The sequence below is a fragment of the Amblyomma mixtum genome, chromosome 2 (assembly GCF_055824585.1).
Source record: "Amblyomma mixtum isolate Tamu chromosome 2, ASM5582458v1, whole genome shotgun sequence".
In the NCBI taxonomy this organism is placed as follows: Eukaryota; Metazoa; Arthropoda; class Arachnida; order Ixodida; family Ixodidae; genus Amblyomma; species Amblyomma mixtum.
Genome location: NC_143013.1, coordinates 26,111,934 through 26,139,365, shown reverse-complemented (window position 1 = coordinate 26,139,365; position 27,432 = coordinate 26,111,934). Strand labels below are relative to the sequence as shown.

Here is a 27,432-nt window from a genome sequence, read left to right as displayed (position 1 = left end):
CAATTTTTTGATATCAAGCTGCCTTAGAAGGATTGCATCACCGCTTTCCCTCTCGATCGGCGGACCACCATGAATTTGTGGGCTCAGAGATGATTCAATTTCCTGTGATGCCGAATATTCTTCAGTTTCATCTGTTACTGACGCCCGGTCAGAGTTCTGGCTCGCCATCCCGTCTTCCCTCTGAGCTGTCCCTCGTGTGGTGACCACCATGCCCTACCGGCAAACGAACAGGGAAGAGACCCACCTTTGCTTCGGTGCTTTCCGCGCTTCGCCTGGCACACTCGGTGATGTCGCTCCAAGTTCTGTCGTCCACAGGTCAGTTCACCACACGTCAGAAAGTCAGCAGCCCGGTGCAAGTCGTTGCTTGGAACCTGGACGCTCGGGGTTGGATGCTCAAGTTCTTCGTTGAGAGTCGCCCTCACAGGATCTTTCGTTGTAGCCCCGTTCGCTTGAAGGCGCAGGTCCTGGATCCTCTTCGTAGATGTTGGACCAGCTTAAAATCTTCTGTACACTGCAGTTGAAGTCGCTCACCCTCCGCAGAAAGCCGCCGCCCAATCCTGTCGACTGCGCCAGTTGGTCTCGGGTTCAGGTCTTCCTCTTTTGTGATGGTGGAGATGGGGGTCCGTTTGGGCGCGACACGTTGCAGGAGGGAGATGAGCCGTAGACGACTGCTTTGCGGAAATGTACAAGCTGGGTTTATTTACAACTATTTACACTTATACACATCGACCAGGGTGGTCGCTAGCATTCAGGACGATCGGGAGCGCCAGGCCAGAGCTCGCCCCTACGAAACCCTGTCCTGCCTGGCCGACTGAACTCGCGCTACGCGTAGCGGCTCCTCGTCCTCCGGAACGTGGCCAGCGCAAAGCTAGACCCTGTCCGTCTCGCGATTCCGACTCTCCACCAAGAGTCCCTGCCCAAGTCTCCTTCTTTGGCGCCAAAACGCCTCCTTAAATAAGTTTCCCCAGCATTCTGGGGACCAACTTAGTGACCAATGAGAGATGGGCTTCTTACAACCAATCAGAGACACGCCGGTACCCACGAGCTTGTTTGCTCGCGAGGGCCGCATGCCTTTGAAGAAGCCGATAGCGCTTTTGCGCTTTTCCACACACAGTGAAACACTTTGACAATACCACAAAAGCACGCAAGCACCACTTCCATCAGCTGTGGCTCCAAACACTACAGGGTGCATCTGAGCCCTCTGGCCAGAGGCAGAGTAATCACAACTCGTTACCCGAATGACCACTTCCATCAGCTGTGGCTCCAAACACTATAGGGTGCATCTGAGCCCTCTGGCCAGAGGCAGAGTAATCACAACTCGTTACCCGAATGACCACTTCCATCCGGCCTCACGACCTTCGTAATTACACTCAGCTGCCTCCCACGCAAGCTTCCCCCTCAAGTGTCCCTGAAGTTTTCTTTCGCACTGTTCGACGCCGCGGTCGAAGGGTCATTGAACTTAACCCCGACAATAGCCGGAGTACGCGACTCGTACGCACTGTCCGCGGAACGGATCCCCTTCCGGCACCCCTCGCTGCCATTGCTGCTTTTACCTTTTGGGGCGGCAGCCCTTTGACCCCAGCGTTTCCTCTGTCTGCTTAAGAGCTATGCCGCTTAAAACATCTTAAGATAAGTATCAAGTCGGCGGCGCCCGGGGGGATACGGAGATGGCCCGCTGCCCGGCGGCCCGCAAACTCAACTGCATCTGAAGCCCCTGCAAAACGCCTGAAGAAAAGTGTAGTGTGCTGCCGATCCTTACGAAAACAGCTCGCCAACTGGTGCCGGAGAAATTAAAAAGGAGAGGACAACTGTGCGCCTATGCACTCCATAACGCCTCTTTGTAATCGATTCGATTCACTAACTGTGAATGAAAAGAATAAATTGAGTGAATAGATTTGTGCGACACCGACCACGAATTTTTCACCATGATCAGCCCAATGCAAAATGTGGCGAAAAAAACACGTGGTAAGTGAACTATTCGTGATGTAGCATCTGGAATATATTTGTTCAGCGTCTAAATAATAGTTCCCAACGCAAATGGTCCTGGAAAAAGTGACGCTGCTTACGAAGCAACCGAATCAGTCAAAGCTTATGCATTCGACGTGTATGTCAGTCGCATGGTATTGGCTAGACCGTCCCTTCATTCCTTCTTTATTCATTTGAGTTGTTTTCCCACTAGCCTATTTTAGCACAACGCTATACTATGTATTCATCAAACATGGCACGGCGTTTCACCCTCATCGTGGTTCGGAATTATATATAGTCGTACCTCGCTAGTACGGACTTCGTTATGTATACGTGGAGAATTTTCGCAAGGACCTAACTTTCTCAGTGTGTTTACGTCTTCTTTGCATGAAAACAAACTTTGGGCAATGGAATAACAAAGCTAAGAACCTCACAGCGGCGTTCATAACGCTGTACTTATCCGCCGCATGAGCACCCGCCGCAGAGGTATGAAGGAGGATGACCTCTGTCGGCTCCCGCAAGCTTTCCTCATTAGCAGGATAGTCTACTCCTACCCCTACTATCACCTCCGCCGGAAGGACGAGGAAGCTGTGAACAGCATTATACGTTCAGCGTACAAAGCGGCACTGGGGCTACCTCAGTACGCCAGCACACAGCACCTCCTCCAACTCGGCATCTACAACACGCTCACAGAACTCATAGAGGCACACAAGACCGCCCAAATCCACCGCCTCTCCCGCACTAAACACGGGCGGCTAATATTAACCGTCTCAACATCAACCCCATAGGCGACGTCCACCCCACGACGCCCATTCCGATAGGGGTCTATAGCCGCCTAGTTATAAAACCAATCCCCAAAAACATGCTACCTGGCCGCCATGATACGCGCCGTCAGCTGAAAGCCCAAGCACTAGATGCCACATACCTTGCCAATGAACACGCAATATACGTAGATGCTGCACGGCAAAGTGCAAACACATACGTGGCTTGTGCAACCACGCCACAGTCTTCTCTCGTCACCGCCGCCACAGTAGTAGCTCACTCTCCGACAGCGGCAGAAGAAACCGCCATCGCGCTGGCCATCGCTGACCCACGTACCCGCACAGTCCTCAGCGACTCCAAAAGAGCAATACAAAATTACTCGGCAGGTGTTATCTGCCACCCCGCTGCACGCATCCTTCGCGGCTGCACTCCCGACCATAAGACCAACCTGGTCTGGGCACCCGCCCATGCGGGAAACTCTGGAAACGAAGGGGTCGACCGACTAGCCCGAGGACTAACCAACCGGGCGGCCGGCCCCACGGACCCAGACGCTCTTGCCGAGGCTCCCCAGACCTTTGCCGAAATTACCAACCTCCACAGAGAGATGAGACGCCAGTTCCCGCCTCCACACCCCGACTTGAATCGAGCGCAAGCCACCTTGCTCCGCAGGTTGCAGACACACTCCATCCTTAGCCATTCTAGGCTTTCACTCATCACAGACGGGGAATACGACCCCGTCTGCCAAAATTGTTACCAGGGAGAAATCGCCACCCAGGCGCACATCCTCTGGGGTTGCGCTCGAAATCCGCTCCCTAGAACATTACTGCCAGCTCCCTCCGAGGAAGGATGGAACCAACTCCTCAGAAGGCCAGACAAGAGCATCCAACTGGCACTCATTTCGTGGGCCCAGGAAGTCGCCCCCACCTGGGAGCCACACCAAGCCCACCTGCCCTAAATCCCGCCACTCTATGGCAATAAAGTTCAATAACACTTTTTGCTGGGCGAGTTGGTTCATTTTGCTTGAGTGGATGCTTGTAGCGCGACAAAAACAGACAAGGGACAGAAGACGAACGGGACAAGCGCTAACGGGACAAGAACGGGAGCGCTTGTCCCGTTCGTTGGTTGGTTGGTTTATGGGGTTCAACGTCCCAAAGCGACTAAGGCTATGAGAGACGCCGTAGTGGAGGGCTCCGGAAATTTCGACCACCTGGGGTTCTTTAACGTGCACTGACATCGCACAGTACACGGGCCTCGAATTTCTCCTCCAAAGAAATTCAACCGCCGCGGCCGGGATCGAACCCGCGTATTTCGGGCCAGCAGCCGAGCACCATAGCCACTGAGCCACCGCGGCGGCTGCTTGTCCCGTTCGTCTTCTGTCCCTTGTCTGTTTTTTGTCGCGCTACAAGCATCCACTCAAGCTATGGCAATAAAGTTGTTTCTCTCTCTGTCTCTCTCTCTCTCTCCTGCGTTTCAGTAAGCATTTCGACCAATGCAAAGCAGTAACCTCGTCTTTGTCGCAGCGCACGAGTAATTTTTTTTTTCTCTCGATCCCCTACTCTTAATTTTCCGGAGGCTGACGTGATTTGTGGCCGATGAATTTCCTCACCAGGGAGGGAGCTTGCTAGATAGAGGCAGAACGGTACTGGAGACCAAGAACTTAGGTTTACGTACAACCAATATAAAATATTCGAAAAAAAAAACAATAGCTGTCACGTGGTTGGACCAAATGAGCAATCCGTTCGCTGCTGTCTCCCGTGCGGCGGTTCTTCCAAAAGCCAAAGGGAGAGAATGAACGCCTACAGCTTCCTTGCCTTCGGCTAGGCAGTAAACTACGACCGTGCCTTTGCCCTCTACTACATGCAGAACTCGGGAGAAGCGTTCAGTAATTTCTTCGAAAAGCGAGACAGCACTTGCCTCCAAGTCATAAGTATCAACAGAGCAGCATGGCTGTCTAAGCGTCTCTCGGGTTACTCGCACGGTCCACGGATCCGGAGCCCTCAAAGCACCCCGCTGCAGCCCGGCCGCGGCTCTGAAACCTTTAACGGCTCGTTAAGGAGACCTGAGCTGATCTGCTGATAACTTCAGCGCCTACTTGTGGGTTGCCCCTCTACTGTTCTGTTCTCCAGTCACCGCCCTAACGAGCGGAGGGCAGGCAAGAATGCACAAGGCGCGGGTATTCAAAGGCAGCAAGCTGTTACGTCGTCTCGTGGCCTGCTAAAGCGGCGTACAGCGCATTCCGTAGGTCGACGTGTCCACGCAGAAAATTTACAGCAATGGTGAACAAACCTCAGAATACAGGCTGATGGGCTCGTTACTTGGGTCAACTGAGAATGCCGATGGCACACTTTTGAAGTCAACAAGGCGGTACGAATGCGCGCGGCGATGATCTCGTGGCACTGAGCTCGTGGCTACGTAAACTCAACACCTGTTTGTGCCCCGGCCACGGTCACATCTAGTATAGGGAGGTATACGGGGACACCGGAAACGAGCAGGGCGCGAACACTCGTCCAGGGATGTGAACTCTGACGCCACCAACGCTAAAAACAACCTGCGGCATTCCTCGGAGGAAAAAGGAACGCAACCACTCGCCTAGACCAAGCTGCACAACTTCGTTTTTTTTTTGTTTATTTACAATATTGTAAGCTTATCTTGCGATGTTGCACTTCGACCCACTGATGCACATCGACGGTGTCAGTACACTAGCTACCACTCTTTCTGAACAGCCAGAACATCCTACATCTCAACCAAGCAAGCTGTTCATGAATATGTAGAAAATTCTTTGGAAGCTGTCTAGTGAAGGAGATGCGAAGCCAGTCGAAAGCCTTACAATGGCCAGCATGAAGTTCGGAAGAATGGAACTGAATGTCCCCAGTGCCGCCGGATGCCCACCGGCGATACAATGGGCACAAGATTCCCCTGGCCTGGTGCTCGGCTTCTTTAGGGTGAAATACTTGGGAAATGGGTCTTTGACCCCACCTTGTGCAACGAAAAAACCTTGTGCCGTGTCGCTCTTTGACCTCTTATGGCCTTGCGCCATAAGAATTCATCGTCATCATCAAGAATGGAACTGAATGCTTCTATGAAGAGCAAGAGTGGCGAGTACACGTGCGAATTTAGTGCGCTTATGAAGAAAACAAAAAACACTTGGACTAAATCTAGCCATCGAAGAGTGCTGCCATGGCTTGGGTCTCCACAGAAAACGCTTCAGTATCTTTGGGACAATGGTGACCGAGAGAACGCCCTTCACGTAGCTCAGCTTTGTCTGCATTGAATAATAATGCTCTCCTCGGTATGCACAGAGGCAAACTCTCGTCACCAACTTCTTTTCGGAATAAATTGGCTTGTTTTTCCCGGATATTCGTTTCTATGAACAATCAACTTTATGGACACATTCACGGGGACATTATCATCACTATCAGCATCAGCCTGACTGCGCCCACTGCAGGGAAAAGGCCTCTCCCATGTCTCTCCAATTAACCCTGTACTTTGCCCGCTGCAGCCATCGTATGCCCGCCCACCTAACTTTATGCCGCCCCCTGCTACGTTTGTCTTCTCCTGGAATACACTCCGTTACCCTTAAGGACCAGCGGTTATCTTGCCTTCGCATTACATGCCCTCCCAAGCCCACTTCTTCCTCTTCATTGCAACTAGGATATCATTAACGTCCGTTTTTTCTCTCACCCACTCCGCCCGCTTCCAATCTCTTAACGTCACACCTATCATTTCTCTTTCCCTAGCTCGCTGCGTTGTCCTTAACTTAAGCTGAACTCTCTTTGTTAGCCTCCACGTTTCTGCCCCATAGGTGAGTACCGGTAAGATACACCTGTTATATACATTTCTCTTGAGGGATAACGGCAAACTGCCATTCATGATCTGAGAGAACGTGCCATATGCGCTCCACCCCATTCTTATTCTTCTAGTTATTTCCCTCTCATGATCTGGATCAGCGGCCACTACCTGCCCTAAGTAGAGCCATTCTCTTACCACTTCCAGCACCTCGCTACCAATTGCGAACTGCTGTTCCCTTGCCAGACTGTTGAACATTACTTTGGTTTTCTGCATGTTAATTTTAAGACCTACCGTTCTGCTTTGCAGCTCATCTCTTGAGAGACTTAGCAAGGCAATGTCATCAGTGAATCGCAGATTACTCAGGTATTCTCCATTAACTCTTCTCCCCAACTGTTCTCATTCCAGTCCCCGGAATACCTCCTGTAAGCAGGCAGTGAAGAGCATTGGCGAGATCGTATCTCCCTGCCTGACACCTTTCCTTATTAGAATTTCATCGCTGACCTTATGGAGAACTATGGTAGGTGTGCAATCGTTATAAATATCTTCCAATATTTTCACACAACACTTTTCTACACCCTGATTCTGCAATGCCTGCATGATTACTGAGGTTTCTACTGAGTCGAATACTTTCTCCTAATCAATGAAGGCTATATATAGGGTTGATTATATTCTGCGCATTTATCTATCACCTGACTGATTGCGTGAATATGGTCTATTGTCGAGTATCCTTTACGAAAGCCTGCCTGATCATTTTGTTGATTGAAGACTAAGGTTGTCCTGACCCTATTAGCGATTACCTTAGTAAATACCTTGCAGGCAACCGACAATAAGCAGATCGGTCTGTAATTCTTTAAGTCCCTGACGTCTCCTTTCTTATTAATTAAGATAATGTTAGCGTTTTTCCAAGCTCTAGGTACGCTCGAAGTCACAAGACATTGCGTATACTGGGTGGCTAGTTTTTCGAGCACAATCTCTCCTCCATCCTTTGCTGTTATCTGATCCTCACCAGCTGCTTTTCCTCTTGGCATTGCTCCTAAGGCTTTCTACTTCCTCCTTTGTTACTGATGGGATGTCCCATTGGTGTGCTCTACTGCCTCTCTCAGTAACATTCTGATTGCAATCGCTACTGTATAGATTTGTGAAGAACTGTTTGGCTACTTTAACTATCTTATCCTTATTGCTAATGACATTGCCCTCTTTGTCTCTTATCGCATAAATCTGGTTTTTACCTATGCCTAGAATTTCTCTTCACTGCTTTTAGGCTACCTCCGCTCTTCAGAGCATGCTCGATTTTCTCCATATTAAACTTCCTGATGTCGGCTACCTTGCGCTTATTTATTAACTTCGACAGCTCTATTAGTTCTATTCTATCTGTGGAGTTAGACGTCCTCATGCTTTGCCGTTTCTTAATCAGATCTTTAGTCTCATGAGATAGCTTCCCGGAATTACGAGCCAGAACAAGGGAGAGGCCCCTCATCCATCGCTCACGGTGCCGGAGGCTGGCCTTCTTCTGCACATCCAAATGAATGCAGCTATCACCCCGTCTCGCCTCTTTCTCTATCGCTATCGATCAGACCCTTCCTGTCCCAACTGCCCCTGTATCTATGTGGACCTGGCTCATTGCCCTTCTATTGCCCGGCTGCTCAGCAGTCGGGTTCCTACCCCCCACCTTCTTTATCCATCACCACCTGGCTCGACTGGCTTGGCGCTGAAGGGGAGGCAGAACAGCGACTCCTGGTCGCCCAGGCGGTCGACATGCTCGGCCTGTAAATTATGGCCGAATAAAGGTCTTGTACTACTACTACTACTACTAGGTTATGCGGGTGGAGATAAGAGTTCATTATATTTATATTTACTATTTATATGTATGGAGCGAGAATACACGGAAATATTGTTCACGACTCGAAGGGAAGCACTCCGATTATACCTGAAAACCTGCGATTCTCTTGCTTTTTCGTTCTTTTTTTTTGTTAAATGAACGGCTGTATGTGTTAAAAGCTGCCGTAATTACGTCCTCCTGCTAATGTAGTCTGTGTAAATAATGTATTTGTGAGGTTCTTGTTTAGTATTCTTTCAGTGGCTGCACAGATGCCGTAACATTCGGCAGTGAAGATGGAAGCACATTGCGGAAGCCTTACTATTTCATTCAAATTCCCTTGTGCCACTGTGCTTCCAACGTAAACATCTGTTTCTGAACCATCTGTACAAAAAGCTCTGAAAGTACTGTACTTTTCCCCGAGCGCAAGAAGTTCTTCTATTACAAGTTGCTTTGTGGTTTGTTTTTTTACGGAACTCTGCAAGAGTGAAATCACAGATTGCAGGAAAATTGTACCAAGGGCCGCAGTGGATCTCGTCTTCGATCAATGCCAGGTAATGTGTCTTCTACGAAGATGTTTTGGCACATCTCTTCAAAACGCAAAAGCATGTGGCCTGGTAGTTTGCGGTTTATTGTTAAAAAGTATTCTAGAAGGGCACATTGTAACTATTTGGTGACAGACGTGTTTAGGTTGTGAACGAATTTCTAGAATATATGAACACGTAAGCATGGTTCTTCTGTCTGTAAATGATGGTTGGTTAGTTCCTACATCAAGACTATTTATCGGCAACTACCTGTAGGCACCAGTGGAAAGTTATGTAATGGATCCACTCGTTTATGATACGATGGTCTCGCTGACCATGCAATATACATCCATAAACCAGGACAGAGCGTTCCACAGAGTGGTATATTGCTAAAAGACATGTCCTATCTGCCCCCCAGTGTTTTCGTGAAGGTACTTTGTGTATGCTCAAGGATCGGAAGGCTTTCTTATTCAGCGCGTTTATGAGAGGCTGGCAAGGGAGCTTTATGTCATACGTTATGCCTAGAAATGTATGTTGATCTTTTACGGGTAGCTCAGTTTCGTTCAGGTGTAGGGTCGAATCTGCCTTTAAGCCTCGTTTCAGAGAGAAAAAAAAATTGGCACTGTTTTCTCTAAAGAAAAGCGGAAACCATTTCTGTCTGTCCATGTTGTAAGTTTATTTCACTTGTTGGCACATTGGACGATGTGCAGCCCATCTGAAGAACGTCTACATAGAGTGAATACATAATGCACCTTGCAATTATTTTAATAACAGAGTTCTCCTTTACAACAAAAAGTGTTACGCTTAAAATACGCCCCTGTGGTAATCCATTTTACTTAATGAAATTCCTCGAAAGGGTTGAGCCTAGGCGTACATGGAATGAACGGTTAGATAAGAAGTCTTTTAGGCAGGTCAACATTCTGCCTCGGATACCAAGCTCGGCAAGGTCTTGAATAATTCCGAACCTCTAGGTTGTGTCGTATGCCTTCTCTAAATCAAAAGAGACTGCAGTGTTGTTTGTGTACAAGAGCTTCCCGGACAGCATTTCAAGACGAACTAGGTGATCTGGAGTGGAGCATCCCTTTTTAAAACCACACTGACGGATGTCAAGAAGTTCGGAGGATAGAAGGACAAAAGTTTATCTCATATTCAGGACACTTTCAAAGTATTTTGAGAGGCAACCGGTAAGGGCTATGGGTCTATAATTGTTAGGAGAGGTTGGTGGCTTTCCTGGTTTAAGAAACTGCACAATAATAGTTTTTCTCCAGGCTTCGGGTACTTTACCCAATGCCCAAAATTTGTTACAAAGAAGTCTTCAAAGTGTATCTACGACATATCTGGAGAGATAGGCTAGCATTTGATAATGTACCGTCTTTGTCAAAAGTAACCAGGCTGCATGGTTTGCTTCTAGCTTGTATAGTGGAGCCCATGGGGCTTTCCTAAAGATCAAAAGATGTTGGAAGGTAAGAAGACACCCAGTCCTTACCTTTAACGACCATTACAGCTTCAGGGAAGCCGTAAGGGCTCCACTGCACGAGCTAGAAGCAAACCATCCAGCCTGGTTACTTTTGACAAAGACGGTACTTCATATGGGTCGGGTGCAGCCTTTTTATCAGTGGAAATTAGTTCATGGATTTCTTGAAGCGTGATTGAACTATTGCAAGGTTCATTTGTGCTGCCACTTGTTGTCAGTGTGTTTTTCAGCTGTGTTTTTGTATTTTAGGACTGTTTCTGTGTACTGTGACGAACTGGAAACTGCAGAAAAGTATTCACCCGAAATGCTTTCCTGTTCTATATCTGTCTGTACAGCAGGGGCTGTCAGAAGGCGAACTGTGAATGGGGAATAGCTGCCATTTATCTTTAGAGCTTTCTCCCATATGTGTTTTAATGTTGTTGAGCTGTTTATGACGACACATAATTTTGTGCCGAGAAGTTTTTGCGGCACTGTGACGGATACATCGGTCTTTCGCTCTCGCCTTCTTAACAGACCCGTGTACTGTGCGATGTCAGTGCACGTTAAAGAACCCCAGGTGGTCCCAATTTCCGGAGCCCTCCACTACGGCGTCTCTCATAGCCTCAGTTGCTTTGGGACGTTAAACCCCATAAACCAAACCAAACCAAAGTTTGTTCAATTATCCTGCGTTGCATACCTACGGGAAAATCCCCAAGCATTCTTTTCTATCTTTTTAGCTTCCCTACGTTCTTGTATGCAATACTTTTTTACTCTGTTTTACTACTCCAGAGGACTGAGGGATGACTAGGCGCGCAGCGGTAATAGTACACGTCGTGAAAACTTCGTTAAGGTTGTCTAAAACTGAGGTTGTCGGTAACTATTTTTTTCTAGGCTGGCCTTTTCTCGGAACAGTGCCCTGTAGACGAGATGCAGCTTCCAACGTCATGATTTTGATGGAGTGACTTCTAGTGAAGATGTTGATTAGTATAGGCAGATGATCACTTCCATGTGGGTTATCTAGGTCATCCCATTTTGTATCTAAAAATAGATGGCGAACTAAAAGATAAATCTATACAGCTCATTTGTCCTGAGCTAGGAGAACAACAGGTTGGTTTTCCAGTGTTTAATAGATAGAGGTCATTACACAGTATAACATCCTCAATGAATTGTCCTCTAGTGTCAGTTTTGTCAGTACCCTGAAAGCTGGAGTGCGCGTTAAAATCTCTAGATATTAGATATGGCTCTGGGTGCTGCTCCAAAAGGTCTTCTAATTCATGATTGCTTAGATTAACATGTCGCTCCAGGTACACGCAGCATACCGTAAATGTTTTAAATGTTTGTAGGATGGCTGCCACAGTTTCTAATCTAGTTTTAAGCTTGTGTTCGCGAAATGCATCTCCATTTTTAACGATGATGGGAACGCCATCCGAACGTCTGCTAACCTGCTCTCTGTTGCGGCGGAAGATATTATAGTTTTTTTTAGAATGTTTTCGTGCTTAGAGCCTAAGTTTGTACCTCGATCGCATGACATTTGGAGAACGTTGGGACAGAGTAAAAGAAATAGAAAAGCGACAAGCTAGAACACACCAGGTTCTGGCACGCATCGTAGTTTCTTTGTATAGTGGACACCGTAGCGTAAAAGCCCATCTGCATTTCACTTTTCAAACGAAGCGCAGCCGTTTTAACGAAACGCTGGGCCGCGGTTTCGTTTTCTGTACGGAACCAACACGGAGGACTTGGTTCTCGGAGCGGCGAGAGTTGGCGCTGCGTATTTCGCATATCGCTATTAGGCATGCACATGAGTACGCCGGATGGCTGCCCTCACGATTTACGCACGGATGTGGTTTAAGTGTACAGTTATCAGAATCATGTTCGTGTGAAGCATGCTTCGCGCAAGTCAGTTGGCTTCGGCAGCTCTGAGAGCTGTCGCCATACCGTTGGCACTGAAAGCAACGTCGTGGGTTTGGTATGTACTGCCCGAAGTGAAGTTTCATACAGCCGATTTCTACGGATTCTGGGAGTATATGCTTGATGCGAAAGTCAGGATGATGTGTTTCGTGGCTATTTCTTGGTCGCCTCTCCTCATTTTTATTATCTACACGTTAGTCACGTTTTGTTCCTCTAGTCCTTCAAGAAGTACTTCTGTTACATGCCTAAGGCCGTCGTCTGCGTTAACTCCTCGCACTGTGTTCAAGGATCGGGGTGGGTTGAGTGTCACAGGTGTGTCTCCAAAAGAGGTGACTTCTGCTTACTTTTCGTGCTGGTGGTTGTACAGGATTACTAGTAGGAGGTCACCGTTTGCTGGTTTTTATCTTATAGCCCTGGCCTATGCTATCTGTGAAAGTTCTGGTGACAAGAAATGATGTAATGCATCTAGCCGTTCTTCTCTGCGTGTTCAGAGTGCACTTCGTGGAACCGTTCTAAGCTGTTTTGGTTATTTGGGAAGAATTTTGCTGTCTCGGTGCGCCCTCTTTTGCAGCGGAGATCGGCGTTAAAAAATGAGAAGCCATAAAAAAGTTTTGGTGTTCAACAAAGGCGCCAGCCGCCCACCGCGGAGCCCAACATGGGGACTGGACAGGAGCCCTTAAAAAGCCCTACGCACGCCAACTGCGCACCACCACTGTAACCTAATATGGCGCGAAACAGGGTCGTCAGCCACACAATGTTAGCCCTCGCCGCCAGGAAAAAAGGAAAAACCAAGAAGAGAGAAGGAGATAGGAGAGTTCTAAGAAAGAAGATCAGAACGGCAAGCGACAGCAGATCGCAAACGGCCAACTACAAATCGCCCCCCCCCCCCCCCCCCCTCCGAACAGGAGATCGCACGACAGTGACCCTTCCGGTTTACGGCAACGTCTTAAGCGTGGGAAACGCTCGGGAGGTCATAATTGAATGTGTTCTAGGAAGGCGCCGGATAGATCCGTGTAGAACTCAACTCCGGGGTCAGTTTAGTTTGTTTTCTTTTTAATTTTAAGAGAGAGTGTAGTGTGCCCTATCAAAGTTGTAGGGCGGGACGCGCGCTTCGGAGAGCCAATCGCTTTTGTGGAGATCGCTCCGTGCATCGTATTTTGGAACTGATTTGATTACTTTTTTTAATGTGTTTTGAGGAAGAGTTAATAATACGATCAACATGGAAAGGGGCAGCACGCAACAAGGAATCAATCGTGTTGAGGCCGGCTGCTACTGGATGCTTCCTGTATTTGAGACGGACTTCCGAGGTTTTAAGCCGAGCCCTGAAGAAAACAAAATTAGTTTGAGAATTGGTTGTAAGGAAAGGAAATGATGCAGTAACTGCATCACACATCTCGGTGGACAACCCGAAAAGCGCCGCAAAGGAAGGGATAAAGGTAGGAGTGGAACGGAGGTAGCCTAAAAGCAGTGAAGAAAAAACTACTCATAGGTAGATACTAGATGTATGCGCTAAGAGACAAAGAGGGAAATGTCATTAGCAATATATATCTTTTAACCACTCAAAATGCCCTTCTGAAACTTGCATTTCTGACTATTTTAGATCTGACGAAGATGTATCTCGGAGTGCTTTTATAGCTGCATGCATGAATTTTAAACATACGTATGTACGTAAGCTGCATTTGTTCAATGCTCTGTAACAATTTCTTGTACAATTTGCTTTTGCCTCCCTGCTTGGACCAAAAAGGTCTCCAGTATCATGTAAATAAAATAAATAAAAATATGGATAAGATAGTTAAAGTAGCCAGAAACAATACTAGCCACGAACATAACCTTCGCAAATGTGGCGCTACATCCAAGCCTTCTTAATAAGACACAATCAACGGCCCAGATCCAACTCGGCACAATACCGTCACCTCCGTTCTCCCTCCCCAACCGGGGCACTCCACAAGGAGCTCTTCTCTCCCCCCTCTTATTTAATGTAACTCTAGCCCCGCTGGCCAAACAACTGACCGACATACCTGACCTCCACTCGGCAATATACGCCGACATCAACGACTGAAGGCTCCACAGGAGGGGCGCAAGACACCTTACAATTGGCTGTTGATATCATCACCTCGAACCTGACGAATATGGGCCTTATGTGCTCCCCGCTCAAATCGGAACTGCTGATGATCAGACCACTTCCCCGGGATCCACGCATGCACCTCCGAATGTACGACGACCACGTACCGCTGGTCCCCTGGAGTTGGTCAATAGACTCCTTGGACTCCAACGTCCTTGACTCCATAGGTCCTTGGACTGCACATACAGGACGCTTTGGATGCAACCTTCACTGTACAACTCCTAGAGAAGCGAACCAAACAAATCGAGGGTCTTGTCCGCAGTGTAGCCACATGCAACCATGGACTGTCGGAGAGGGAAACCTTTAATATGACAGACGCCCTCATCACCAGACACGACTTTTCACGTTCCTTACCGCTTTCTCACAAGACAAAGCTGATGCTTTTATTAGAAAGGCAATAATCTCAACGCTCCGCCTACCACAGTCGCTTAGCACAAATCACTACTCTCAACGGGCACCTACAAAACTATCTCGGAACTCCACGAAGCCAAACGAGACAACCAGATACTTCAACTAACCCGCACAGAAACCGGCCAACATCTCTTACGGCATCTTCGCCAGGCTCCAATCTACCTGCTCACCTGCCCCCAACTATCAAATCATTGCACCTGACATCCAGGGTCCAATGCGCATCAAACCTCTACCCAGAAATATGAGCCCCGAGCTACACGGGGCCAGACGCCAGGCACGAGCCTAGTATTACAACAAGCACTACAGAGGCAGACCCGACATGTATGTAAACGCGGCACAACGCACCCTACCGGGCTATTATGCCGCTGTCCCCGCCTACTATCGAGGATGGCACCATCGGGGCCGCAGCCACCTTCCCCACGGAGGCTGAAGGCGCGGCCATGGGCTTGGTGCTTATACACTATGCACAAGATCCCAACATCACGGATATCTCCACCGTCTCCAAAGCTGTGTACCGTCACTCAGCAAAGCATTATCACGTCAATCGCCCGACGCATTCTCGCATCAGGACATACGCTTACCCAAGAGATAACCCTCACGTGGGTTCCTGGGTAAGTCTCGATCCCCGGTAACCAGCGTGTTCATACGCTGACTCGAGAACTATCCTTCAGGCCCCAAGAAGATGGGACACCCAAACCCACGCAGGAATCCTCTCGGGCTCTTCTCACATAAAAAAACCACTTATTACAAAAACAGGCGCTTACCCTCCCACCACCTCACCATACACGAAATTCAAAATACAGTGCAGTCTGGCGGCAACTGCAGACATTCATCGCAACTCCTTCATCGCCGCCACCCCACCTTGACTTTCCTACTCTGCTCAACATGTGGGGCGGCCAAGGCACCCTCATACACAACCTGTGGGACGTTTTATGGGGGTTTAACGTCCCAAAGCGCCGAAGGCTATGAGGGACGCCGTAGTGAAGGGCTCCGGAAATGTCGACCACCTGGGGTTCTTTAACGCGCACTGACATCGCACAGTACACGGTGTGGGAATGCCCCCAACCGATGGCAGGTCCCCCATACCCAACCGGTCCGCCTCCTCATGGAATGACATTCTGCTAGTTGCTCAACCAGCTAGCCAATCATGGTAAGTGTACAGAGTTCTCAGTGAAGCACAGACGCCTGGACTCTTGGTCAAGAACAAAGGATCCTTTTTGTTAAAATAAAGCTGTCCCTCCCACATCCCCACACGTGTCAAAGGCGATATGCTGGCCACGCCCAGGTAGCAAGGAAAATTAGAACAATCTTATGAAAAATTTATGCAAGTTCAGTAACATTGTTACATTGAAACGTAGCATTAACTGTTAGAAATTAATATTTAAGTTTATATGTTACACATAAAAATTAGTTTAACACTGAACATAAATATTATTCCAATCCTGGCTTTCAACTCTTGTTATAATGTTAAAAATGAACAAATGATGGTAAACGCTGCAGCATAAACATATTTATTTATTGTACACCTCAAATGCCCCTGAATAGGGGTATTACATGAGGGGAAACAGTACAAAAAAAAATGAATCTGAAATGAATGACATGGGGTTTAAAACAGAACATTTTCAATGGCTTTTTTAAAATGGACGGGGCTGGTGTGGAGTGCGGCATCGGCAGGCAGGCCATTCCAGTCTACTGCAGTCTGGGAAAAGAAGGAATGAAGGTGCGCAGTGGTGCGTGCGCGGGGGGGATAAACGGCTTTGCTGTGACTGGTGCGAGGAGACAGGTGATGAGCTGGTTTTAGATCTGTAAGGGATGATTGATAAAACTTGTGGAAAAGGATTAGTCGGCAGATTTTGCGTCGCAGCTCGAGGTCAGGCAGGTTAGCTCTTGATTTCATGGCAGTCACACTAGAACGATAAGAGTAGTCTGAATGGATGAATCTAGCTGCACGGTTTTGCACTGATTCAAGTGCTTTAGTTAGATAAGAAATGTGAGGGTCCCAAACTGCGCATGCATATTCCAGCTTGGGACGAACCAACGTTATTTAGGCGAGAGTTTTAATAGACGAAGAAGCTACTGACAAATTACGTCGTAAGTAAGACAGGACACGATTAGCTTCATTAGTAATGGCCGTGATATGGGTGGACCAAGAAAGATCATGCGATATGTTAATTCCCAGGTACTTACATGTTGATGTCGGAGAAATAACGGAACCACAAAGTACGTAGCAAGGAGTTGGGTAAGTGCGTCGCCGATGAAAAGAAATTAACGAAGTTTTTTTCACATTCAAGGACATTAACCATGTTTTGCACCAAGTTTCTATGTGTGAAAGGTCAGTTTGGAGGGCATGAGCATCGGCTTGATGGTTAATAGGACGGTAAATAATGCAATCGTCGGCAAATAGGCGAATGGAAGATGAGATGTTTGAAGCAATGTCATTTATATATACTAGAAAGAGTAGAGGACTAAGGACAGTACCCTGAGGCACACCTGAAAGTACGGGAGACCTGGAAGAGGCGGTATTGTTAGCATACACAAACTGCTGGCGGTTAGTTAAGAAATCACATATCCATTCATATATGCGCATATCAAGGTTAAGACACGAAAGTTTTAAAAATAGCCGTTTGTGAGGAACCTTGTCAAAAGCCTTTTCAAAGTCTAAAAATATGGCATCAACGGGAATGTTATTATCGAGGCTAGAACTAAGATCATCAATGAATAATGCTAGCTGAGTGTCACAAGAGCGACCCTTACGAAACCCATGTTGGTTGGGATGAAAGAAATTATTAGATAATAGAAAGTTTACGACATGCGAGTGAATTACATGTTCCATTAGTTTAGAACAAACGCAAGTGAGAGATATAGGACGATAATTACTGGGTGACTGTGAAGGGCCTTTTTTCGGGACTGGAATGACCTTGCCTACCTTCCAATCCTGCGGAACAGTGCTTGAAGAAAGGGACTGTTGGAAGATATGAGCTAGAATGATACTTGAGATGTGCTTGGTATTAACTAATATTTTGGCATTAATTCCATCCACACCAGCAGAAGAAGTAAGTTTGAGTGATTCAATTAGTTTCAGGATTCCGCGAGGTTCAAATATTAAGTCAGGCATTAAAGGGTGATCAAAACACGGAAAAACTGGTAAGGTGGTATCGGGTTCACGCGTAAACACAGAGCAGAATGTTGAATTCAAAACTCGGGCAACGTCCTGGTCTGGTACAGTGGTTCCATCATGGTCGAGCAGAGACAAGGGCTTGGAATAAGTGGGGTTAATAAGTTTCCAGAATTTTTTTGGGCTATTACGTAGCATTGAAGGCAGGGTAGTTGAATAAAAAGATCGTTTTCTTTCTTTTGCCAAGGAATCAAATGTTTTTTCGGCATCGTAATACTTGTTCCAAGCTCCTGTATTACAAGACCCTTTCGCAAGGCGGAATAATCGTTTTTTCCTCTTATACAGACGGCTCAGAGTATTATCAAACCATGGGGATTGTGTTTTCTCGGCTATTGTGACAGTAGGTACATGCGCATGGATAAGAGCTTGCATTTTGTTCCTAAAGAGTTTCCAGTTGGTGTCAACGGAGCGCTGGTGGAAGTCGATTAGGAACCAATCACAAAACTCAGAGTGCTTCATTAATTTTTCCATAATCGGCTTTATCGTACAAGGTAATTTTCTTCTTAATTTTATCGGAATGTGGAATGTGGCATTCATAAGTTGCATGAATCGTTACATGGTCGCTAAGCATGGGAAGCTGCGAAACCGACAAGAAGTTATCTGGGTGTGACGTGAGGATGATGTCGAGAATGTTAGCTGATGTATGCGTTTGCCTGGTTGCGAAGTGTACCATTTGCGATAAACCAAATGTGAGACATGAATTTACGAAATCACTTTCAGAACTCTGTGTCGCTGTTGTTAGCGTCATATCCGTCCAGGTTATAGCGGGGAAGTTGAAATCTCCAACGATTATTATGGGGGCATGGGGGCGTAACCTAGTTAAGTCCTCGAGTGCGTTATGAAAATGCGCATTGAAGGAACTGTCAGCATCTGGCGGTCGGTAAAATGCTGCTATAGTTGTGGTTGGGAAAGTAGCGGAACAGGAGATAAAAACAGCCTCAAGTGGGCAGGAGATGTCGAGGCTAGTGCACTGTAGGTTGCTATGTGCGGCGATAAGGACACCTCCACCACGTTTACCAGAACGATCACGCCGGAATACATCAAAGTTAGTTAAGGGAGAAAGTAATTCGGAATTGAAAACTGAAGAGTTTAACCATGTTTCAGTTAATACAACAATATTACTATCGGTGGTGTTAATGAGGCTGATAAGAGAATCACGTTTTGGGATGATGCTTCTAATATTGGCGTATAGAACTGAAAGACAGCTACGATTTAATTTCTGGTGTGCTTTAGCCCGTAGCTATGCAGGTCGTAAAATGACATTTTGGCTCACCTGGTCGAAAATATATGTTTTTCCGTCAATCTCTAATCTTTTATACTTAAGTTTCCATTTACCGGGTTGGCCTTTGCCGAATGCAATGAGCTGTTTTCGTGCAAACCGAGTGCTGGGTGAAAAGTCTTCAGATATGCTGAAGTTCTTTCCCTTTAGTTTTCCAGCACATGACAGCACTTTGTCTCTATCTTTGAAGTGCGCGAATTTGACAATAATCGGTCGTTTTTTGCTTGGTTGACTGGTGCCAATTCTATGTGCGCGCTCGATATCTCTAGGCTGCAAAGTGATACCTAGATCAGTACTGCAGTGCCGTAGAACAATTTCCTCCGATTGAGCCCACGTTTCACCCGCGCTGTCGTCATGGCCGTAAAACAAAAGGTTGCAACGACGTGCTCTGTCCTCACTATCATCAATTCTTTGAGTGAGGTCTTTAATGTGATTAGCATTTTGCCCTGCAAGTTCTTGAACATCCTCAACGACCGCCTTCATCGCGAGAAGATTAGAACAGTCATTTTCTATTTTACTGAGGCGTTCTTTAATATCGTCGAATGTCTTTTCGTTCTGCGATAGTGTGGCCTTAATTGACTTAACATCACTTAGCAAAGATGCTTGTCCAGCACGGATTTCATCAAGGACAGCTAAGACGTCAGATAAATCTTTAGGATCGTTGGAACGAGTGTTGGGACCGGGGTTTTCTTCAACATCACCGCATAATTTAAGCAGATTCAAAAACAAACAGGTGTAGTCATAAGCAACAGAAGCACAAAACCGTGGGCTCGGCAGCACTATTAATGCGGCGTAAGAGGTACGCGGGGCGTACAAAGAATACCGATTGGTTACCTGCACAAAAAGCAGCAAAGGCAGGTGAGGCGTATGCATCGTGGCTGCGCTGCCGAGCCCACTGGAGACCGAGTAGATTTCCGCCCGCCTTTTAAGGAGCAGTAGTGATGGCAGTAGCGATGTGGTTGTCCAAGGTGATGACGAGGGTGGTGGCCAGAGGTAATTCATATCGGGAAAAGGTAGCGCCGGGCAGGAGTGCAGTGCGTCGGGCGGTGTGTCCAGAATGTTCCAGCGATGAATCGGCACTGTCTGGCGCGGAAGCTCAAGCTGCAAGCGGGACGTTGTCGACTGGTCTCCGGGGTAGGGTTCTTCTGCAGCGCTCAGCAGAAGACAAGCGGACATCTGCACAAAAAGCAGCAAAGGCAGGTGAGGCGTATGCATCGTGGCTGCGCTGCCGAGCCCACTGGAGACCGAGTAGATTTGCGCCCGCCTTTTAAGGAGCAGTAGTGATGGCAGTAGCGATGTGGTTGTCCAAGGTGATGACGAGGGTGGTGGCCAGAGGTAATTCATATCGGGAAAAGGTAGCGCCGGGCAGGAGTGCAGTGCGTCGGGCGGTGTGTCCAGAATGTTCCAGCGATGAATCGGCACTGTCTGGCGCGGAAGCTCAAGCTGCAAGCGGGACGTTGTCGACTGGTCTCCGGGGTAGGGTTCTTCTGCAGCGCTCAGCAGAAGACAAGCGGACATCTGCACAAAAAGCAGCAAAGGCAGGTGAGGCGTATGCATCGTGGCTGCGCTGCCGAGCCCACTGGAGACCGAGTAGATTTGCGCCCGCCTTTTAAGGAGCAGTAGTGATGGCAGTAGCGATGTGGTTGTCCAAGGTGATGACGAGGGTGGTGGCCAGAGGTAATTCATATCGGGAAAAGGTAGCGCCGGGCAGGAGTGCAGTGCGTCGGGCGGTGTGTCCAGAATGTTCCAGCGATGAATCGGCACTGTCTGGCGCGGAAGCTCAAGCTGCAAGCGGGACGTTGTCGACTGGTCTCCGGGGTAGGGTTCTTCTGCGGCGCTCAGCAGAAGACAAGCGGACATCTGCAGTAGAAAGGGTGACTTCATGCCCACATTCATGGCGGTGGCGTGCCCCGACATATATTTAACGTTCCAAGTCAGCAATGTCTCCTTATTGTTTATTAAACATTATTATATTTGAATCATAACTATAAAACACTGCAGATATATTTCTAGCACCGAGTCCCAGAACACTCTCCACTAATTTTACAGTAAACATGTTTTTCAACTAGCAGTGCTTCGCGCAACTAAATCTCTTAGATTGTGCCCGCCATAGGTAACATGCTCAAGCAGAATATTTTGTTAAACTGCTTATTATCCTTTCGCTACTACCACTCATGAGACACCTCTCAGTAATGGGCGTGTAAGCTTGACTCCACTGCATGCTTTCGGAGGTAAGTACATTCTAGTCGCATGTTGTGCTCTACTGTGGAGACGAAGTGTCGCCTTCGTTGCTGGTCCTTGCAAAGCGTTGATTAAATTGTCACAATGGTGGGCCTGCATACTAGTGCAGGGTTGCTTCATTATTTTCGACAATATTACATTTACGTTGTTATAATGTTTAATTAATGTTAGAAAAAGTTTACAAGGATGTTCATCTGTAACGTAAAGAAATTATTAAAAAAGGTCATTAAGAAAACTTAATTAACGTTTGACCAAAAGAAAAATGTCACATTGGTCTAATGCTTCGGTGCTACCTGGCAGGCAGAGGGAACTGAGGGTGATTTTTAAGACGCCATAGGTAAGGACGATCAAGTGCCTCGGTACTGATCCGTCTACTGCCGAAGCACTAAAAAAAACTGACTTTGCGGTAAAGAGAAAACGTCACGGTCATTCACCAGAACTGACAAGCCCCTGCCCGCCAGAAAACGTAGTAAAGTTTGCAACGTGGCTCAGCATAGAGTTACGTAACGGTTACAAAATGCAGGCAGGCCTGTAAATGTGACTTCCAAAGCAAACCATTTCTTGGGTGAATTAACTTTTGCCTGGGATCATCGAAAGAAAGTCGACATAGCAGCGACAGTGACTCGTGTACCATACAGTCGGGGTGATCCCACGCTGTTCAAGCGAAACTCTGAACACTGTTGCCACAGACGCCATGAACGGACACCATGGCGCTCACTATGTCTTGAAATACTCAAGTTATAGGCGGAGCTCCAATCACAAAGCAGCGGTTGCCCGGCAGTGTCGAAAAGTTATACACGCAGCTGGTACTAGAAAGTGCATGGTCTTCTGAAGTGTCCATCACGACACATTCAAGCGGTGTCTATCTAACAAAAGGTAAAAACAGGGCTAATTTAGCACACAGCACACAGAAAGGCGGACAGGACGGGCGCTTCATAGAAACTTCGAATTATTGTCCTGTGCGACCGATTTCCGTAATTTAAATCAGATTAAACGTCCCGGCTCCCACCTTTTTTTGAACTCGCCGCAGACGGTAGGAGGAGTCAACTAACGCGTGAAGTGCCTTTCAGGCGGTCGTGTGGCGGCTTCGCTTTCGCTTGTATTTTGTTTTTTAGGTTGCCGTGAATAAATTACTCCAGCCAGAGGCTACATAGCCGCAAATTAGGCCCACAGAAATAAAAATACGCGCGGACTCTTTGCTTTCGCCGACCGGTACGTATCATTCCGCCGATGGCAGAGCGGCAAGCCGCCACGGAACTGGTTGAAATATCGGTTGACTCCTCCTACCGTCTGCGGCGAGTTCAAAAAAAGGCGGGAGACGGAAGTTTAATTCGATTTAAATTGAGGAAATCGGTCGCACAGGACTATAATTCGAAATTTCTAAGAATTCCTAGAACGTGTAGATCGAGTTCCCGCGGTAAAAAGACGAGTTCAGATTACTATTCAGTGTACGTTTAAATTACAGCTATATTTACTTTTTCCTAGACAACGCTCCACCAACTAACCTTGCGACCGCGTAGCGCATACCGCTGCATGGTCGACGTCGAATGCAGGCGCTGAACTGCATGCTGAGCACGATAATACGTAGTCTGGCGATTTGCAGGCGATCACTTCGGGCCTAATTCACCTAAAATAAAGTACTCTAACGCTGTGCAATACCTCAAGAAGGCTGAGTACAGCACACATCAGCACAGCTAGTCATTAGGTTTCTCAACACTGTACCGCCATTTTTATTATTGGCTGGCGAGTAAACGAACCTTACACCAGTAAAAAGTTGTTGGTGCCTTTCGGCCTAAGCGACAGTGAACCTTCATGTTGCGCTGGACTATGCAACCGCTGTAGGAAAACAGCCAAAAAAAGTTTGTTTATATGTCGTGTACTGGGGCTGTCTATAGCACTCTGGGAAGTCCCGGACAGGTGAGCAACAGTTCGCCTCACAGCCGACAGATTTGGACCGCCAAAGCGAGCCACGGTGCATGGCCCGGATTCGAACTAGGTAGGCTGTACTACATACCGAGTTTTTCACCTAAGAAGACCTGCGAGTTTTGAAAATGGGCTTTTTGAGCTACACGAGCGCTTTTTCAGCACAGCATTGTCCGCAGTGTAGCGCATCAGAATACAGTTAAGAACTACTAACTAGTAGGATGGTAACTGATATAAAATAGTGAACTTTTAATTATTACTGTTAGTCTCCTTATTTACTGATAGGCATGTGGCCCAGCGCAAATAATATGAATATCAATTTTTAGAATTGAAACGCAGCTGCTCTCCGCGCTATGGCCCAACATATTTTGGCTATTTGGACGAGTTACGAGCACTGCAGGGGTTGCTTCGCCTGCAAGCTTTTCGAGAGCGCGTGTATTTTGACGCGACGTAGGCAAGATTGTTGGCTCCGAAAGTAAATGCTTTTGGTTTGGTTTATTGGGGTTTAACGTCCCGAAGAAACTTAGGCTATGAGGGACGCCTTAGTGTAGGGCTCCGGAAATTTCGACCACCTGGGGTTCTTTAACGTGCACTGACATCGCACAGCACACGGACCTCTAGAATTTCGCCTTCATCGAAATTCGGCCTCCGCGGCCGGGATCGAACCCGCGTCTTTCGGGTCAGCAGCCGAGCGCCGTAACCACTGAGCCACCGTGGCAGGGTGAAAGTAAATGCGTTTTCGAAATTCTAAAAACTGGCGTGGATATTACTCACGAAGGATTTCACGCATCTCACTAAATAAAACTGAGCAACAACTGCAAAGTTTAGTTAACCAGCCTACAAGTTAGCATGTTTTAGCAGTACTCTGATGAGCTATACCGCTGACAATGCTATGCAGATAAAAAGCACTCTTCTAACTGAAAAAGCCCATATTAAAAAATTGCTGAACATCTTAGGTGAAACATATATGGTGTTTTTGGCAAAGCCCGTATACATACTTCTCTGCGAACAGTTTCTAACATTGCGAAATCATAAGTAAAAAAAAAATGGCAGTGGCTTAGCTCTGGTTAAGCCTGGATATACAAGCGAAAAGCTGCAGTTATGCTTTGCTTGACGTCATGGCTGTCGCAGTTCGCGCACAATGCATTGGGAGCACCACGATAACGGTGTAGGCAAGCGCGTTATATAGCCCTCCTTGCGCATACGTAGTAACTGTGGTAAACACGCGGCTGCAGCGAAAGGTCAAACGGTGTCGAGGAGGCGAGCGCGCAGTAGTAGCGGCGGTGAGGAGGCGGCGCACATGCGCAGTAGCGCGCGGCTGCGCCGAACGGTCAGGCGGCGGAGTCGGCGCGGCGGCGGCTGCGGCCACCTGCGCCGCGCGTGACGTCGCTCGGTTTCGCGCATGCGCAGCTGCGGCAAATCTTGGCTCCGACGGCTCACGCTAAGCGCGGCTGTAGTGCGGGTAGTGAAGCTTTTCGCTTCAAAACTGCGATATTTCGCCAGCCTTCTAATCACGTCTGGCGCGCATACGCGAGTCCTGGTGAAAGACGATTGCTAAGGCCGCGCGTCGGCGGTGATGAACCTGAATGGTGACTGTAAAGATAATCGCAACAAACCGCTACGTAGATAGGCGAACAAATCCCGATAGCATTGGAACTTGGCAGCGCATCGTGTCTGCGACAGCTTGGCATGAATCTGGTCCTACTTCTTGTTGTGGCCGATCAAAAGGTATCAAAAATAAAAGAACGCGACGAGTTAATGAAGATCTGTGCGATACGATCATATATGCCGGAGCCGAATAGTTGGGAATTTCACGCCAAGGGCTTTTTTGCGACAACGTTGCGAAGGTTTTCTGCTTCTGCGTACACATTGTGGCTAATTACAGGGCCGCGTACTCTGTTGTGCGAACGCAGAGCGGCACATCAAGCTGAGGCAGGCAGCCGGCAGCACAATGCCCTCCACGCAGTTCAGCAAAATGCCCACCCCCCTCCACACAGTGCCAACAAAATGCCCTCGACATAGTTCATAGTAGCGCAACTTGAGTGGGCTGAAGTCTCGGCGAAACTTCGGGCCCCCTCGTCAATATATGCGTGCCAGTGCAATCGATGCAAAAGACGGAGCATTCGGGCCGATGCTAGCCAATCTCGTGCCTTTCTATCACCTAAAAAATGAAGGCTTCTAAGGTGTTACGAAGTGGAACGGCTCTTTCATTCTTTAGAGAACAGCGCTTTACCGTTTCTCGTGCACCTTGACATCCTCTCATCCATTTTCTCCAGTGCAGGGTATCGATCCGGTGTCCTCTTCCAGCTAACCTCCCCACATTTCCTTTTCTCTCCTAAAGGAGAATGCTTAAACCCACTGGTACGAAAGTTCCATCCCTGTGGTACCGGGAAAAACAGTGCTTCTAATTCCTTAATCTGCAGTAATCGCTGAGCGACAACTTCGGTGCTTACTTCCCTCCCTGCTTTCTAGAAGAGACGCTCGTCTCAGGGCGTGCCTTTGACTTCTAGATCAGCGATCACCTCTCAGCTACACATCACTGCGTGCTGCCTATCGTTGCTTGCAGCTGTGCCCTAACTTCTAGACCAACAACAGACACGCGATCACCCCTCAGCTACACATGATCGCATGTTGCCTATCCCTGCTTACAGCTAGCTGTGCTTCTGCGACTGGCGCCAGAAATCACTCCGGATAAAAGTTGTTACGCTACCTTCGTAAGTGCGTTCAGCGCATTTTCTACGCTAACAGAAGCTCGAGTATTGCAAAACTCGCGAATCCAGCAGTGCGAGTAGCAGAACGGACCGATTGTAATCGCACTTACCGTTCTTGCTGCCGCGGATGAAGCTTTGGGAAGGCATCGTCCATGCAAGCCGAGTTCCCCCTTTGAAGGGGCGACGCCGAAAACACCGCACTTCGTTGACTGGCTGGTAGCAGTGACACCTTTGCAGAAGTTCGTTGTTTCGTGATTGAAGAGGTTATCCGCCGTGTTTAGCGATGGACAGGCGAACAGGTGGCACAAACACGACGTTGTCAGGCGCCGCGGTAATAGCTGGGTTCTTCAATTCTGGTCCGACTCTAACTTGACAATAGTTTCAAGGCCCCAATTAATGCAGGGCTTCAGGAGACATCACAGTTCGACGAGCGAGGCAGGAAGGGTTTCATTAGTTCACTCAGTCAAGGTCAGTTTCCAACAACGTCACCAATAATTAAGATAATTACACCCGAGCACCACTGAAAGGGCGCGGCCATGCTGCCGCCGCATCGCTACTGCCCGGTAGACTTAGGCCTAATCTCGCGAATTCTCGCCCGCCGTGCCGAGAACAAGCGGGTGTGACCTTATCTTTTGCCTTACTTCGCACGTGTTCCATCTGAGGCTACAGCAAAAACCTTTGTTTCTTTTTTTTTTAGGCGGCGATCGCATTGTTTCACCTAAGTTTTAGGCTCTCGCCCTACCGCGCTCGACTGACTTTTTTCAGGCTGCTTCATGCAAGTGCAACGTCACCTATTCACCCCGATAGGAGAGACGGCAACGGAATAAGGCAGGTTATCGATGAAACCGCGCTCACTTGAACGGGCGCCTTGGAACGTTACCATTATATCACTAGAGCATAAACAGTGAAGGAAAGCACATTGCGAATATTGTGGATATTGCGAATGTTGCGAATATTGCACATTGCGGGGTCAGTGCCAGAGCACCCCCCCCCCCCCCCCCCCCCGAAATTTTCTGAGTGCCGCATCTCCTCTCTCTCTCACACCTTTCGGCCTTTTTATTTCGCCGATGCTATTTACACACCGCATCGATATATTAAAATGTAAAAGCAAAAATAAGAAGAGTGTCGGTTTATTCCTGAAAAGATTGATGTATGTACTACGTTGTCGTGGCTCTAGAATAGGAAGCGGAACTTATTGCTGAGAAGAATCACACCTCTTCGCTACCGCACGAAGTATGGCATTCCTTTTAACAGTAGGCACAGTTCACCCGATTAAACATACCTTTTCACGTCAGCCTACTTTTTCATCCTTTGCGTTGTCCTCAAATGATCATAAACTATTACGAAAATAAA

The 27,432-nt window shown here is 47.8% G+C and overlaps 1 protein-coding gene across 1 annotated transcript in view; it reads right to left on the bottom strand.

The window, feature by feature from the left end:
• LOC149358745 (uncharacterized) overlaps nucleotides 1–27,034 on the bottom strand; it is a 33,637-nt gene extending 6,603 nt beyond the window's left edge. The window contains exon 1 of the mRNA XM_089567575.1: nucleotides 26,190–27,034. Within this exon, the coding sequence (XP_089423701.1) occupies nucleotides 26,190–26,226 (37 nt within the window). The 5' untranslated portion in view covers nucleotides 26,227–27,034. The remainder of the gene's footprint in view (nucleotides 1–26,189) is intronic.
• Between the last annotated feature and the right edge of the window lie 398 nt (nucleotides 27,035–27,432).